The 18,161-nt window shown below is 37.7% G+C and overlaps 1 protein-coding gene across 18 annotated transcripts in view; it reads right to left on the bottom strand.

Annotated features, from left to right (window-relative positions):
* LOC104599645 (transglycosylase) overlaps nucleotides 1-17,484 on the bottom strand; it is a 124,142-nt gene extending 106,658 nt beyond the window's left edge. For 2 of the 18 annotated variants that reach the window (XM_088891443.1, XM_010262253.3), the window contains exons 1-2: nucleotides 5,909-6,048; nucleotides 2,761-2,889 (exon numbers count right to left, since the gene is read on the bottom strand). In XM_088891443.1, coding sequence (XP_088747569.1) covers nucleotides 2,761-2,856 — 96 coding nt within the window. In that variant the 5' untranslated portion in view covers nucleotides 2,857-2,889; nucleotides 5,909-6,048. Of the gene's footprint in view, nucleotides 1-2,760; nucleotides 2,890-5,908; nucleotides 6,117-6,197; nucleotides 6,389-8,186; nucleotides 8,551-16,035; nucleotides 16,101-17,084 lie in introns of those variants that run through there. The other 16 variants (XM_088891435.1, XM_088891436.1, XM_088891440.1 and 13 more) reach the window with 16 other exon arrangements.
* Nucleotides 17,485-18,161: the final 677 nt, after the last annotated feature.

Here is an 18,161-nt window from a genome sequence, read left to right as displayed (position 1 = left end):
TTGCAGATGACCTAATGATCTTTTGTGAAGGAGGTTTTAGTGAAAAGGTAGCAAACCTAAAGGAGCTAACCAAAGGATTTGAAAGTATTTCTAATTTGAGAACAAATTTGGAAAAGAGCTGCATAGCGGGTATAAATTTGGAGGTAGGGGAGGTCGAGGCTATTGCGGAGTGTCTTGAGTGTTCCACTCTGCTTGGCCTATGTCATATTTAGGGCTTCCTTTAGGGGCAAATCTTAAGGAGAGTAGATTTTGGACCCCAGTGATAAAAAAGTTTGAGAAGAGATTAGCCTCATGGAAGAGGAATTATGTCTCTTTAGGAGGGAGAATTACCCTAATAAGAGCTACCTTGGCTAACTTACCTACCTATTTTTTGTCTGTATTTAGGATAACAGTTAGGGAAGCTAGGAAACTAGAGAAGTTGATGAGAGATTTCTTATGGGAGCCGGGACAAGAAAAAAAGGATCACTTGGTTAATTGGGAAATTGTGTGCAGAAGTAAAGAAGAGGGAGGTTTGGGACTTGGGAGGGTAACTAGAAAAAATCAAGCTCTGTTAGGGAAATGGTTGTGGCGATGGCCATTGGAAAGAGAGAGATTGTGGCATGAGGTGGTGGGAAGCATTCATGGGAGGTCAGAGAATGGATGGGATGCTAGTGTATCAAGGCAACCTAACCTAGCAACACCTTGGAAGGCCATTCACAACACCCTTCCTCAATTCCTCAATTTTATCAGGTATGAAGTTTGTTCTGGCAACACTGTTCATTTTTGGGAGGATATTTGGGTAGGAGACACACCTTTAAAGGATCTGTTCCCTTCGCTATTTCTTGTTTCTTTGTACAAAAAAGAGGTGGTCTCAAAATTTGTCTCACCTTTGGGAACACCCTTAGATCCTACTTGGGATTTTGGGTTTCGTAGAGGACTTAGGGATGATGAAATTGAATCTCTTTTGTCTTGCTTGGTTGTCTTAATCAGGTTTGTTTGGATCCCTCCAAGCCAGATAAGAGGGTATGGACTCCTAGACCCAATGGAACCTTCACTTGTGCTTCTTTCTTCAAGTCCATCTCTCATCTTTCTACTCACCAACCCTTTCCATCAAAAGAAATTTGGTACAGGCCAGTTCCCCAAAAAATTATGGCATTTTGTTGGGAAGTATTACATGGGAAAGTAAACACTCTAGATAACCTACAAAAGAGAAGACCTTTCCTCTGTATTTCTCCTAATTGGTGTATCCTCTGTAGAGCTCATGGTGAGGATTGTTACCACATATTAATATCTTGTCCCTTTTCTGCAGACCTTTGGGCTTGGCTACTTTCATTATTTGGGAGTAGTTGGAGTCTACCAATAGAAGTTCACATGCTTTTCAACCATTCTACCTTTTATTGGCCTACAAAAATAGGGAGAATTTTGTGGAGATGTGCTTGTGCTGCCTTGATTTGGACCCTTTGGGAAGAAAGGAATATTAAAATTTTTCAACAAAAGGAAATGAGCAGTCAGGAATTGAAAGACTGTGTGTTAAATAGGGCAACACCTTGGTTGAAAACCTTGGAAATCTTTCATCAATTCTCCTTTAATGACCTTTAGAGAAATTGGTCAACAATAGCGAGGTGTTCATCCCTAAAGGACAAATCAATTACAAGCTGGTCTCCTCCATCTGAAGGCTCACTGAAGTTGAACTTTGATGTAAGTAGCATGGGTAATCCAAGATTATCCAGAATGGGGGGTGTTTTGAGAAATGAGAAGGGAGAGATTTTGTTGCTCTACTCAGGTCCCATTGGGAATTGGGGACTCCATTAGGGCAGAACTTTTAGCTGTTGTACAAGGGGTGCAATTTGCAAACCAGTTGAGGGTACAACACCTAACAATCAAGGGGGATTCCAAAGTGGTGGTGGGTTGGTTGAAAAATCCTGAAGAGGCTATGTGGCGTTACAAGAATGAAATGAAGAAATTTAGTTGGTTGACAATGAATATGTTGGTCACTGTACAGTGGGTGGGGAGATTAGCAAATACTTTGTCAGATGTGTTAGCTAAGCAAGGGGTAAATAGGGAAGAATTGTTTTGGGCTCAGTTGTGATTCTTGCTTTTCTTTCCTAGTTTACTTGTAAGATTCAAGGAGAGGCTGTAGCTCGCGCCTCCCTGGGATGTTGTATGAACTCGCTCTAAATTTGCTTCTGAATTAATAAATTTATTATCATTCATCAAAAAAAAAGGGAGACTGACCATCAAGAATGGACATAGGCATTCGATTAATAAGGAAACAAGATGTAAGTACAACATCACTCTAGAAATGTTTGGTACATTCATATGGTGCAAAAGGGACCGAGCAGTTTCTAAGAGGTGGCAGTTCTTTTGTTCAGCTACCCCATTTTGTTGAGGGGTGTAAGTGCAATACTACAAAAGGTTTGATGAATAATACCATGTTGTTCTAAATATTGCTGAAAATGTGTATAAAAATATTCTCGGCCATTATTAGAACATTGGATCTTAATATGTACACCAAATTGAGTGTGAATTACAGCATGAAACTTTAGGAAGATAGAAAATAATTCACCCCTTTCTTTCATAAGATAAAGCCATGTCATCCTTGAATAATCATCAACAAAAATAACAAAGTACTTGTAACTATTGTTTGACACTATTTTATTTGGACCCCAAATGTCCGAATGGACCAAAGATGTTTCCCATACTGACACGACTCACAATCCAAAGTAAAATGACGACTCAATGCTGGAACAAGTAGCTTAAGAGCTTTAAGAGATGAATGACCAAGTCTGCAGTGCCACTGTATAGGAGAAAGAGACGACTGAAGAGTTGTTGACGAACCACCACCACCATTAAGATAATACAGTCCACAAGCTTCATGCCCTCCACCAATCTTCATCCTCGTCTTGACATCTTGAAAAACACAAAATGAGGGGTAAAATGTGATAGAGCAATTAAGGGACTTGATTAATTTACTAACAGACATAAAATTAAAAGGAAATTTGGAAACATACAAAACTGAAGACAAAGATAGTGAACCAGTGTTAACATTACCAATAACACATATGGAAGAAGTGGAACCATTAGCAAGGGTAACAGTGTGGGTTGTAGAAGATGAAGAAAGAGAAGAAAGCACACCTAGAGTCCTAATCATATGATCGGAAGCTCCAGAGTCAATGATCCAATGGGAGGGTTTGGATGCCAAACAAGCCATACCTGAGTGGGCAAGCATAGTTGTATTCTGTTGAGAAGTAGCCTGGAGCAACTGCTCATACTCATCACGTGGAACACTCATCATTTCTTTCTCGAAGGCATCTATAGATGTAGGAGTTGTTTGATCGGCTTGCTGAATTTCTTGTCTCATACCACCACCACTAGCCACTGCATGATTTGCCCAGGTTGAAGGTAGGCCATGTAGATCATAACAAAAATTGATAGTATGTCCTTCCATACCACAATGTGTACACCTTCTCGGACCATTGCTATGTCCTCTACCATGGGCTCCCCCTAAAACTCAACCTCCAATATGCCCACCACCACGATTGTACATGTGTCCACCACCACCACCACTGTACATGGGTCCACCACCACCACCACGACCAGGCTGAATCTCCCGAGTTCCTCCTCTACCACCATGACCTCCCCCTCTTGTCAATGCAAAAGCAAACCTATCTACTATGGTGGAGTTCTCCGTAGGTCCAACTGAAATCCTCCGGAGACAAGCAAACACCTCTTCAAGAAAGGGAATGGCTGACCCACCTAGTATTTGTGCTCTCACTGGTTCATATTCAGACTTCAATCCCACTAAAAATCTGGTTACATCAATTTGTTCTTTCTGTTGTTGCTGAATGTTGACATCAGATGTAAGGGGGTGATACACATTCAACTCATTCCTAAGATTCCTCAGGCTAGCATAGTACTCCTCAAGACTTTGATTACCCTGTTGCAGATTAAAATACTCTTGGTAGAGCTAGTATACTCTAGTAGTATTGTCTTGTCCTAAGTAAAGCTTCTTTGCATGATCCCAAATCTCATTGGTTGCGTCTAAGAACATGAAATTCACACTAATCTTAAGTTCCATGCTATTCCATAACCAGGTCATAATCTGTGCATCTTCTTGCTCCCAGTCACTATAGTCTTGAGAATCAACTGAGGGTTTATCTTCTCTCACATTATTCACATTCTTCTTAGCTTTGAGAAAAACTTCAACAGATTTAGCCCAAGATACGTAATTCTCTCCATTTAGTTTAATAGAGGTCTCTGCACATTCAAGTAATCAAGGGGAACCATAACAGATTTGTGTTCACTACTGTCTCCCATAGCTGCCATAAAAAAAAAAAATCTCACACTAATATGTCACCCTACCTTACTAATGATCACCACACTACACTCCTACGGTTGACTATTGCTGAAACATTTACTGTCACAGGTTTCAGCAATGATAATCACCACTCCACTCCATTTTCGACACCACAAAAATCACCCACATACACTTCACACACGTGATACTAGGTCGGCAACACATCAGAAATTGCTTCCCACCCATTATAATCTCATGCAACCCACCTATTTGAACCACACAAGTCAGACTCAAACCCGTCAGACCACTATACTACTGTAAACAGCCCTCTTTGATACATCGATTAGAGGGTTTTCTACCAACCACCACAACACAACCAACCAGAGGGATTAAAACCTCCAGAAGAAAAAAACAACCACTCCTTTTTAGCCTTTTTGTCAAACTCCAAGTGACCGAATAGAAATATGCAAAAAACTAGATTGGGAGGTGCAAAAAACTGGGCAGATCTGAACTGATTTATTATAGCTCTGTTACCATGATAAAGTTCAGATCTGTATATGCTTCAGTTTCAAAATAAAAGAATTAAAGAGAGAAAGAGAAGAAGAGAAGAGAGAAGAGAAGAATAGGTAGAAGGAAAGGCTGGTTCGAACTAGAGAACACACCTCTCTCTAGTCGGCCAGATTTATTTATAGTTTTCTAAACAAAAAAACACAATGATTATTGTGCCCCCACTTAAGTGTGGGGCACATCAGTTAACTTAGAATATAATAGTAATTACGTCTAGCACATAACATAAAGTAAAAAGGCTAGACTACCCTTCTATAGCCGACTCTAACAAAGTTTAATAAAGTATTGTTACTTGTCAAAAAAGCATATTGGCAGTATGGTTGTTGATTGGATTTTGGAACTTCCAGAATTTTCAGATGCTTCCAAAGCTTCTTTTGGATCAAAATTTTAGGTCTACCCTTGATATGGTCTGATTCTGCATTCAGTTTTTTTTTTCTTTTGTATCGTATCCAGTTGGGGTCTACTCTCTTTTATTTGTTCTTTGACTGTAATTTCTGATCTTTTCTGGGTTGGTCAGGTTGCAGCTCTTTGCGTGCTGTCTCATCACCCTCTCACTAATTGTACTCTTATTTTTATTTAAATATTGCTTTATTTTGATTTACTATCAAAAAAAAAAGGAAATAGATTCTGAAAAATAACCTGTTCATAGTTTTCCACTTCAACAGGAGTGGTAAAAGTTGAACATTATGACGAAGTTATTGGGAAAAACCATAAACCATTACCACAAGGGGCGATTGCTTGGTGCAATGGTAAAATCTCTGGCTGCCAAGCATGAGAATGAAGATTCATGCAGTAGTAAAATCTTAGACCAAAGGTTAGGTCCATATCCAGTCCACACCTCTCAAGACCCCAGATAGCCAGGACCAATATTGGGCAGTGGCCCTTTTATCATAAGCATTATTATAACTGTAACCATGTGTACTTGCTTTATTTTAATTTATATTGTATTTACCTTTATGTTCATGCTGAAAGAAAAAGACCTAGTATGAAGCAAAACATGGTTTTTGATAGTTGCAGATGCATCCTAATTAACAAGAGTGTAATATATTTTCCTGTTTTTTCTACCTTCATCTCTGTCTGTGTGAGAAAAGGCTGCCCATCAGGATCCCGTGAAAGGTGAACTTTCTGCCCCCTGGTCTCCCCAGCATTAATCCATTCAGTGCTCACATCAGGATCCATCCACATCGCTTCCATGTCCTTAGGATCAATACAGTCATCCCAATACTTGAAACTTATAGCCATGCTATTAGGTTACCAAATGTTTTTATGGCATCTAGAAACAGAAGAGAGTTATTTTCAATATTCCATGAGACATGAACTGGCACTAAGAAATGTATGGTTGAAATGAACATACGCATCACAGAAAAAACATAGTATACTTGCATCTGTAAACTGCTCACAATTACTTCTACAAATTATCAACCAAAGTAGTCAACGAGTAGTGAAAAAGAACAGCTTCGTATTGGAGCTTTCATCTACGCTTCTAACTTCCATCAGAAACTCAAAATTTGGCAGGCTACCATGTTTTCTCTTTCCAAACAGCACCTACAAAAGGTGATCTAACCAAATAAGTGAACCTAGACAAGAGAACTAAAGAAGGGAAGGTATATAAAATAGAAAAATGCATAAAACAAATGGAAGTTGAATCCTTAAATCTTATTAAAATTAGTGGTGAGCTGATATGGAGTTGTCAAAACATAGGGATCACATCAGATGGTCAATGTATAAGATTTCTTTCAAAGGCTTTCAATCCCTATCTCAGCCCATCCAGCCTTCCTCGTTATGTAAAATGAAAACCGTTTACTATTTGATAATCACTAAAATTTCTCTATCCCTTGAATATTTACTGAAACCTCCCATATTACAGACATGGTGTTACTTTGGTAAGCTTTAGTGACAGAAAGATCATTAAAAAAATAATACCCCTTTACCGATTGAACAATCACAAGTGATCATATTTTTAAATGACCAAAATACCTACCACATGTTTAGTCTACCCACTTGCTCCTTAATTGAAAGAGAAGATAGCCATTGTTGTGTGGGTAATCAGGTTATTTGAGGGGCATTCTTGTCCTCTTATGTTTTTTTGTTACCAAGGGGCTTAAATGTAATTTATGTAGTCCAATATAATTTCAAATGAAAGGGGTAAATCCCCAACTTCTCTCTCTCAACTCCAAAACACTCTCTTCTAATGTTCTCTCTTCTCTCTTCTCTCTTTTTCTCCATTTTTCTTCCTTCTCAAAAAACTTTGTGGTATCAAAGCACCCCCTAGTGGGGGGTTTGACTTACAAGAGCATGGATGACTACTGACGTCAGCAGGCTGTATGATCGGCATTTCTATCAATCTTGGAAATCCTAGTGTTTGGTCAGGTATGATTTTAGACAAATTTTGATGAAGGTTTCATACTTGTTGCCGTGGATTTCAATTTTTTTAAGGTTTTTTCTTAGAAAAACGGAAAAAAGTCTTAACTTCAAGGTGAGCCTCAGTGCTGTTGAGATTTTTTGAACTAGTGACTCATGGATTAGGGGATCCATATGATATTTCTGGGCACACCAAAAGGGGTCTCACTTGATTTTGTGGGGTTTTGAGCTTCCCATTACCTGTTTTCTCCCTCATATTCCAAGCCTTTATTTGTGTTTTATCTTCTACTACAGACTTGTGGTGGTTGTTGGGGGCCACAGTTGGTATTTGTGTGGTAAGAGTTGTTTGTAGAGAAGACAGCAATCTTCGACAGGGAGAGAAATTTGTGGCATTGTATTTCTCCACTCTTCAATCACTATGGGAGGAGACCATCATCTTGTGGCACTTGAGTGGAGAGATTCCTTTAATGGAGAGCAGTATAGGAAGTGCAATGAGAAGCTTAGGATCTTTGAATTCGTGACTGGGCTGAATTTGGAATATGCTTTTACGCATCAACATATTCTTAGTAACAATGGTGTCACACTTTCATCTGCTTATTCTTTGATTCAATGTGAAGAGAGTAGAAGGGCGGCTATGATGCAGTCTCTTCCCATTGAACATCCAGCCATGGTGGTGTCATCTATGCCCAAGTCTAGTAACAGTTCAAAGGGGGCTCAGATAACTGAAGGTGATGAGATTGTGTGTGATTACTGTAAGAGACCTAAACACACAAGGGATAGGTGTTGGAAATTACACCCAGAATTGAAGCCAGAAAATTTTGAGGCGGGAAAGGCAATGCTCATGTTGCCACTAGCTCCAAGAGTTCAGCTATAACTCAACCTGTGGCTCCTAGCCATGAGGAACATTAACTGTTTTCAGGGCTGAAATAGACAAATTTAGTCAGCTTCTTACAAGGTTAGAAAGCAACAACAAAACCAGTACCTCTGATCCCAACGTTCCTTCTATAGCTTTTTGCTAAGTCAGGTGATTCTTCCTTTGCCTATCATAACTCAGTTACTGCACCCACCACTTGGCTTATTGATTCAGGTGCCTCTGACCATATGACAGGTATGTCTACTTGTTTTCATTCTTATCATTTGTCCTCTAGAAGAGAGAAAATCACTCTAGTAGATGTATCCAATACCCTTATTTCTGGTATGGGAAATGTTAAGCTGAGTGATGATCTCTCGCTTAGCTTTGTTCTTCATGTTCTTTGACTTCATACAAATTTATTGTCTGTTAGCTCTCTTACAAAGTCTTTGAATTGTTGTGTAACGTTTTTCCTCTGATCATTGTCTTCCAAGATCTGAAAACTAGGAAGAAGATTGGAGTTAGGAGTGAAGATAATGGAGTCTACCTTTTGGAGTGTCTAACTGTCTATGTATGATCTCCAATGTGAAAACATGTCAACTTTCAAAGCAGTGTAGAACAATTTATCATCCAAGTAATACAAGAAGTTTTTTGTTATTCCATATTGTGCATATTGATGTGTGGGGGCTGTATTCTCTTGAAAGTATGGGAGGCTACAAATATTTTATACTATTTGTTGATGATTTTTCTAGATGCACTTGGTTGTATCTTCTCAAGAGTAGAGATGAAGTGTCATAAGTTATCAAAAATTTTCATAGCATGGTGAAAACTTAGTTTGAGAGGTGAATTCAAATTTTTAGATCAGACAATGCAAAGGAATATTTTGAAAAAGGCCTTGTTCAGTTTCTTGAGGAGAAGGGAGTTATTCACCAAAGTTCCTATGTTCAAACCCTTCAACAGAATGGGATTGCAAAAAGGAAAAATATACATGTGGTTGAAATTGCTCACAGTCTTCCCTCCAGAGTTCTCCAGTCAAAATCCCCACATCAGTTGTTGTATAGTGATTCTCTTGTCTTCAATCTTCCATTAAGAGTCTTTGGATCCATTTGTTTTGTTCATGACATGTACCCTTCTCGTGTCAAGTTTGACCCAAAAGCCACTAAATTTATTTTTCTTGGGTATTCTTGTACTCGGGAGGGTTACAAATGCTATGGTCCTTCTAGAAAATGTTTTGTATCTAAAGATGTCACCTTTTTTGAGTCCTAACCATTTTCCCTCCTAATGTTTCTCTTCAGGGGGAGAGTAGTAGTGAAGAGAGATAAAATTCTACCTCATCATCTTATCCTATCTCGATTTCAGTCCCGGTTCTATTTGTTGTTACCTCTATTCCTCCTAAGAAGCCTAGCTCTTTTCTTCCTCTTCATGGGAGTAAGTCACGACTAACTTTTAGGCAAACCTATGTTAGGAACAAACATCAAAGGGTGGTGAACTCAATGATCTTAATCATCCACTTCAGTTTGCTCCTGTGGATTCAAGTAACTTTCCTCCTCCTTTTGTTCCTACTTGTGATGATCCTATTACTATTTCTGACTTTACTCCTGATCCTATTGGGATCTGTAGTACCCATGTTGAAGGTGGTGAACTCAATGATCCTGATCTTCATATTGCCTTGCAAAAGCGACAAAGAAAGTGTACTCTACATTCTACTACCACTCCTTCTATGTGTCTTATGAGTCTCTATCTCCTTCATACTATACTTTTCTTGCAGCTTTGTCTTCTGCTTCCATTCCCAAGAATGTTTCAGAGGATGTTGCCCAACCATGTTGGAAAGAGGCTATGGATCAAGAAATGAAGGCTTTGGAAAGGAATCAAACCTAGTAGTTAGTTGAGCTCCCTCAAGGAAAGGAGCCAATTGGGTGTAAGTGGATATAAATAGCAAAATATAATGTTGATGGCACTATTGAGAGGTATAAAGCCCATCTTGTAGCTAAGGGATATACCCTTATGGCATTGATTATCTCGAGACTTCTGCTCCAACTACCAAGATGAACACTGCTTGGGTTTTGATATCTCTTGCTGCTCACTTCTCTTGGCCACTATATCAGATTGATGTTAAGAATGCTTTTTTGAATGGTGATTTGCAAGAGGAGGTGTATATCGACCTTCCTCCTAGTGTTGTTATACTTGGAAGTGAAGGCAAGGTTTGTAAGCTTCAAAAATCTATCTATTGCCTGAAACAATCTCCTCGAGTATGGTTTGACCAATTCATAAGTGTTCTTTTGAGAGTTGGATCCTCTTAATCCTATGTTGATCATAATCATTACATCAAGAGAAATAGGGATTTGGTGACTGTCTTGATTGTGTATGTGGATAACATTGTTATCATTGGAAATGACAAACTTGAAATATAGCAACTAAAGCATTTTTTGTACACTGAATTTGTGCTTAAAGATCTTGGAGGCCTCATGTATTTCCTTGGGATTTGAAATTGCAAGATCAAAAAGGGGTATCTTTATATCTCAAATGAAATACATTGTAGATCTACTACAAGAAACAAGCAAACTTGGTGCTAAACTTGTAGACACTCCTATAGATCCAAACTACAAAATTAATGGAACTAATGGTGATATTTTACCTGATAAGGGTATGTACCAATGCCTACTTGGAAAGTTACTCTATCTTTGTTTGACTCGTACTGACATATCCTATGCTATCAGTGTAGTTAGACAATACATGCATTAGCCCTATCTTCCTCATCTTGTAGCAATTGAGAGAAACCTATGTTACTTGAAGGGCACTCTTGGTAAGGGAATTCTATATAGTCCTCATGGTCACCTCAAGATGGAGACTTACACTAGTGTTGATTGGGCTGGATCTATTGATGACAAAAGATCAACATCCAGGTACTGTACATTTGGTGAAGGTAATATTGTCTCTTGGATAAGCAAAAATTAATCAGTTGTGGCAAGATAAAGTGTTGAAGTTGAATACAGGGCATTGGCACATGGGGTCTCTAAGTGGCTTTGGCTAAGGAGTCCCTTACTAGGTTGCATTTGTGGCATGCTAGGCTAGGTCAGTTGTGGCAAGATCAGCCCTGCATATATCTTGATTCAGTGGTAGCAACAATCAGGAGTCTCTTACTAGGTTGCATTTGTGGCATACTAAGCTAGGTCACATGTCTTTTTCTCTATTAAAAGTGTTGTTTTCAGAGCTATTTTAGTATGTTTCAAGTTAGAGTCTTTTTTGTGAGATCTGTCAAATGTCAAAACAATGTAGAACTACATATCCAATTTCAGATAGTGAAATTTATGTTCCTTTTGTTTTGGCTCACTCTGATGTTTGGGGCCCTTCACCCTTGGTTTCTATGGATGGCTATCATTATTTTATTAGTTTTATCGATCACTATTCATGATGCATTTGGATATTATTTGTTGAAAAGTCGTGTTGATGTACCATAGACAACAATTATCTTCTATAAGATGATTGAAACACAATTTGGTAAAAGAACCAAGCAGTTTCATCTGACAATGTGGCTGAATATTTTAAAGGTTCCTTGAATATCTTCTTAGAAGAAGAAGGTGCGCTTCATTAGTCTTCATGTGCTCATACTCCCCAAAAGAATGGGGTTGTTGAGAGAAAGAATAGAGACCTTTTGGAAAATGCAAGGACATTATTATTTCAGCAAGAAGTATTGGTCTCAAGTGGTTCTTATAGCTCCATAATTTATAAATAGGATGACATCTAGGGTGTTGGGTATGAAAACTCCTTTCTTTATTTTGTGTCCTACCCAAAATGACTTTTCTTTGCCTCCCTAAGTGTTTGGGTGTGTTTATTATATCCATGTCAAGGATCCATCACAAACTAAATTGGATCCTAGGACTATTCGAGGTGTCTTTCTTGGTTATTCTCCTACATAGAAGGGGTACAAGTGTTATGATCCTATTTCTGGCGAAAGATTTATAACCAAGGATGTTGTCTTCCATGAGTCTCAATCTTATTTTCAGCTTGTAATCAATCGTGGAATGATCAAGAGAGGAGAGAGGAAAGAAGAAGAAGAGAGAGGGAGAGAAATAGAAAAATCGAATTGGGTTAGTGGCTGCACCCACTTCACCCTAATATATTAACAATAACAATAATTACAGAGTAGTCCCTTGAAATAAGACTAATTACAAAAAAGCCCTAGCGCCATGAATATATATAAAAACACCCTTGACAACACAGCCCTCCAAAAATTCTCATCAGGGGAAGAAAGTGGGGTGGAAGAGAATTCTTCTTCTCCTTCATTCTTTGTGCCACCTCTTGTGTCTTCTTCTAGCTTTCCACCTTCTACCCTTAGCCCTTCTAGATCAGGTACTTGCCCAGATGAACCTAATGGGACTACTCCTACTAATGATTTTGATGGAGATGATGCAGGGAATAGTGACACTAATCTCAATCAACAGAAGGAGCTGAAAATTTTCTATAGGAAAAGAAAAAGGAATCCTTCAGGTTGTGATGGTGACCAATCAGATTCCAATCAATCTGATCCTATTGATCCTGTTAATCCTAGTTCTGGTATTTCTTCTTCGACTTCTGATTTGGACCTTCCCATTGCACTTTGTAAACTTGTTCGTTCTTGCAGTACTAGACATCCAATTTCCAAATATATTTCCTACTCCAATTTGACTCCTCGTTATTACTCCTTTGTCTTTTCTCTTTCTTCTATTTTTTTTCCTTCCAGATACTCTAAAGCTATAGATGATCCTAAATGGAGAGAGGCAATGAATGAAGAAATGAAGGCCTTGATGAAAGCCAAAAGATGGGAGTTAGTAGATCTACCAAAAGGAAAGAGTATTGTGGGATGTCAATGGGTCTCTATTATGAAGCCTAGAGCAGATGGTATGGTGAAAAGGTATAAAGCCCGACTGGTAGAAAAAGGGTTTACATAGAAAGAAAGAATTGACTACAAGGAGATTTTTGCCCTAGTTGCAAAGTTGAATGTTGCACGTGTCCTATTATCTCCAGCAGAAAATTACTCTTGGGAATTAAACCAATTAGATGTAAAAAATGCATTCTTAAATGGGGACCTACATGAGAAAGTCTTCATGAATCCTCCTCCAAGTAATGACTTCCAAGGGAAAGTATGCAGACTAAAGAAGGCTTTGTATGGGCTAAAGCAGTCTCGTTGTGCCTGGTTTGAAAGGATTTGTGGAGCCATGAAGAATGTGGGGCAAATTCAAAGTAGTGCTAATCATACATTATTTATAAAGAGGCAAGGCAAAAATCTTACTGCCCCCATAGCGTATGTGGATGACATGGTCATCACCATAGTTTTCAAGGCGCCAAGGCGAGGCTAGGTGACAGGGGGGCGCCTAGGCGTCGCCTAGGCGATGGAAGTAAAACCCTAGATCCTAGGGTAGTTCCCTAGGTTCCATAACCATCTTTCCTAAATAATTATTCATAATTTTCATAAGAAAAGTATAAATTTCATGTTTAAATCTAGAAAATCAACATTTTATTAGAAGAAAAACAACAAAGTAAAGAAAATTCAAAAAATATAGGGGCTGAACCCCTACTTTTGTTGTAGGAAAGAAGAAAAGAAAAGATGGAAGAAGAAGAAGAAGACGTGGAAGAAGAAAATGTGTTGATTAGACAAAATTTTTAAGTTCTTCCCTTGCTTATAGGTTCAGGTTTTGAAATTTTTGAGGGTTCAATCAAGGATCAAAATTTCGATACGATACGCCCTGTATCGGGTGTATTGTATTGTATCTTTGGGGTCCCGATACCTATTTACAGGTGTTTTCAGGGACCCATTTTTTAAATAATATATATATATATATTTAAAAATGAAATTGAAAACCAAAGAAATAAAAAAAAAAAAATAGGGGGAGTATCGTTATAAGTACCGATACACCTCTGCCAATACACAGAGGTGTATTGATACTGTGAACCATGGGTTCAATATAGCAGTTAGCAATGTTTGCATTGATTAAACCCTAACAAAATAAGAAAATAATAAAAAGAAATTAGTATGTTAGGAGAAGTATGTCCTGGATTGCTGAGGGAAATTGGTATGATGGAGAGCAAATCATCCGGTACTATGGTGGAACAAAGTCATGGTTTGTTGGAATTTGAGGGCGAGGATTATGCAGATAAAGAATGATACCAAAAGCTAGTAGGAAAACTAATTTATTTGTCTCTTACTAGGCCAAATATAGCTTATGCAGTTCATATGGTGACCCAATTTATGCATGCACCGAAGGTTCCACACATGAAAGCTGTTGAGAGAATTCGCAAATACTTAAAAACTTGTCTAAGAAAGGGAACTTTGTTCAAGAAGCATAACAAACTTAAAATTGAACCATTTACCAACCATAGTTGTCAAGGCATCGCCTAGGCACCCACCTAGGCGACTAGGCACCCTTGGCTGGGTGCTCGCCCAAATGCCTTGACTTTTAGCAGCTAGGCGCCCGCCTAGGCGACAAAAATGACAAGGTGGGTGCTTTTTATAATATCATCTATATTGTTGTGTCTTATTAATGTATGTGTTAAAAGATTTTATTATATATATATATACACACACACACACATATATATATATATCAATTATACTTTGTTTTAATGTTTTACTATTGAAATTTAAAAGATCAAAAGGTTTTGAGGAGAGAAAAAGAAAGAAAGAGAGAGAAAGAGAGAGAGAGGAAAGAAAGAATAAAATTATAAAGAGGTTCTTTTTTCTATTCTCTCTCTCTAATTAAATAAAACAGAAACTCCATTCTTGTTTTTTTTTTCTATTCTACTTTCCATCTTGAATATTTATCACATAAAATTAATAACTTTCTTTAGCTGCTAATTGATATGAAATTGCTTTGCTAAATACTTATTATATTATTTTATCTTTTAGATGTGATGATTTGCCACATTTTTAGAGGAAATTAAATGTTCTTATTAAAGAGAACTACTATTTTTTCTATTAATATACATGCTGAATGGTATATAAAACTAGGGAGCTATCCAAAAGTTAGTTTTTTATATTACAAAATTTTTATCGCCTAGACACCTTGAAAACTATGTTAACAATGTTGATTGGGTTCCATGGGTGATAGAAAGTCTACATCTGGCTATTGTACCTTTATTAGAGAAAACTTGGTTACTTTGAGGAATAAAAGGCAAAGTGTAGTCACAAGATCAAGTGTGAAGGCTGAGTATAGGGCAATGGCCCATGGTGTTGCAAAACTGTTGTGGCTTTGGATTCTACTTGTGAATTGAGAATAAAGGTTGATAGACCTCTGGAGCTATATTGTGATAACAAGGCTGCAATTAATATTGCAAATAATCTAGTACAGTATGACAAAACAAAACATATTGAGGTTGGCAGGCATTTTGTAAGGGAAAGAATTGTTTTGGGTGAATTGTGTATTCTCTACACACCTTCCAAGATGCAACTTGTAGACGTTCTCACTAAGGGCTGCCTTCGGTTAAATTTCATGGACTACTTGGCAAGCTGGGCATGATGGATATTTATGCTCAGCTTGAGGGGTTGTGTTGTAAAATCTGAACCCTTGTGTGGGCCTTATGTTTATGTTATAAGTTTCTTTCTGGACCTTAAGTTATTGGGCCTGTTTTATTTCTTTTATTTTTATCAGGCCATGTTACTAATCAGGTGTAAAGTTGTACTTTTACTCACTATTTGAATTTTAATATAAATCACATTCTTTAGGGCTGGCTGAGATTTAGCTTCTGTTCAACAACTCTTTTCTTCTTCTTTTTTTCCTCTCTTCTTCTCTCCAAATCTTCTGTGCAGGTTAGCAGACATGCTACACACATTTTCAGCATCTTGGCTCAATTATTCATAAAGAAGAAGAGACTTAAGAGAACTTTGCTAATAGATTGAGTGGACGGAAAGAAATGAATTTCAGGAATATTATGTAATTAGCAAAAGGCCATTATACTGGATATAGACGTTATTTTTGCCATGTTTTTGCACAAAGTGGCTACTCACAGACTCAAATTGGCATTCTCACACTTGTCAGTCAAAGATCTTCCCATTGCATCAAGAGATAGCCCCTATTATAATATTCAGCAATTAGCACGTACTATTAAAACTGAAGTGGAAGATTTCAACAAGTATCCTAAGAAATTACAATGGAAGGACCTAAAGGACAAAAGAGGGATATTTACAAGGTGTCAATATCAAACAAGAATGACCACATGCAGAAGGAGAAAAAAACTTCTCACAGGGCCTAGGGAGTATATGTATCAAGCAAAAAATATTTTGTACTCACTAACATTTAAAATCAGCATAATTGAACTCCCACCCTACCTCTAGTTCCTTGATACTGGAAGAAATTTTCAATCTCTTTCGACATTTCTCCCAAAAAGCAATTATGTACAAATTCCCCGCCTTCCAAATGCTCCAACAAATAGGAAAGGAAGATACTGAAGGATTTGACCTCTCTAATTACAATTCCTAGCTAACCAAGCCAATATAAACTCTGAAAAATCTCTAAGAATGACTGAGTTTGAAATACCTTCAATAAGTGGGACCATACCTTTTGTAACAGGTGGGAGTGACACAACAAGATGGATAACAGATTCTTCATGGCCTTTGCAGAGGAAACTTGTTAGGAATCATCATTTTTCTGGACATAAAGTGATCTACTATAAAGGTTTAATTTAGACAGTCTGTCCCCCCCCCCCCCCACACACACACACAAAAAAAAAAGAAAAGAAAAACAAAAGAGACGTCTCGGAGGGAATAAGATGGATCTTTAGGCCAATGTTCCATCACTCCCATCAAATGCTTTAAGGACTTGACCTACAAAAGGCCGTGGGAAATTGCCAACGATGCAAAACAACAATCTCAGTTGAGTTTATGATGCTGCAACCTTCTACCATTACACTACAAGCATTGATTAAATAGAAAACAGCATACACATAAATCCTTCAAATCCTAATCAAATATCCTAAACCCATAAGGCCCAAACATCTACTGATTCAACAGGGAATTGAATAATGCACATTTTGAGAGAAAAGTAAAGATTAATTTACCGGTGGAAATGCAAGTAGGAGCAAATACCAATTATTCTGTGCTGGGTCCTTTTTGATCTTGGAAATAGAATGAAAATTTACAAATGGACAAGGACAAAGGGGAATGGAGGATCAGCGGAACGCCGCACAGAAAGACAAAATTGCCGGAAATGTTTTATTCGGTTCATTCATTCACCGGTAGTTGGTTGCCTAGGTTGTCGTTGGGTGACAGTTGGCACGCCCTGGTGTATTTAGCAGCTGCCAACAAAGATTTGCTCTGACGTAGGTTCAAAGGGAAACATGAGATAAAAATGGGCATGGTTTTTTTGCGTCTGTCACTTAGTTTTACAAGTTATGCATCAACTCCAACCATATTATTGACACACGGAAACAGGGATAAATGGATGATAGAATCGAGTTCAAAACTCGCGTCAGGCTTGGGAGCCCTCCTCGATGCAGGGGCGTAATATTGGTGGGTCCTTCAAACACAACCCTGCCCCCACCCCACCCCACCACCACCACACACACACTAGGGGTGAGCAAAAAAACTGAAAAACCGAATTGATCGAAAAATCTGACCAAAATCAAACTGAAAAATCGGTTTTCGAATTGGTTGGTTTGTTTTCAGTTTGATTTTTTCATAATATCAAAGGTACCGGTTTGGTTAATCAATATAGAAAACCGGTAGTTAACTGAACCGACCGGTATACATATATTTCTATATATTTTATATATATTTATATATATTATATTTTTTATATTTTTTATATACTATAAATTAATAAATATGCATTATATATATAAATATATATTTATAATTTATGATATATTATTTATTTATTAAAATATAATATTTTATATATATTTATAATTTTTTATTATATTTTTATAATATATATTGTAAAAAATAAAAACCGATGAACCAAACCGACGGTTAACTGAATCGGTCAATCGGTTAATCGATAGATTTTGGTTCGGTTTCGGTTACCGATTTTCCAAAAACCGGTACTATCGGTTCAGTTACAAAATGAGCCCCACGGTTCGGTTAACCCCTACCCCACCCCACACACACACAAAAAAAAAGGGAAATGCCACTTT

The sequence above is a fragment of the Nelumbo nucifera genome, chromosome 7 (assembly GCF_055504915.1).
Source record: "Nelumbo nucifera cultivar China Antique chromosome 7, China Antique-T2T, whole genome shotgun sequence".
In the NCBI taxonomy this organism is placed as follows: Eukaryota; Viridiplantae; Streptophyta; class Magnoliopsida; order Proteales; family Nelumbonaceae; genus Nelumbo; species Nelumbo nucifera.
Note: the sequence above shows the minus strand (reverse complement) of the source record. Positions and strands in the feature narration are given on the sequence as shown.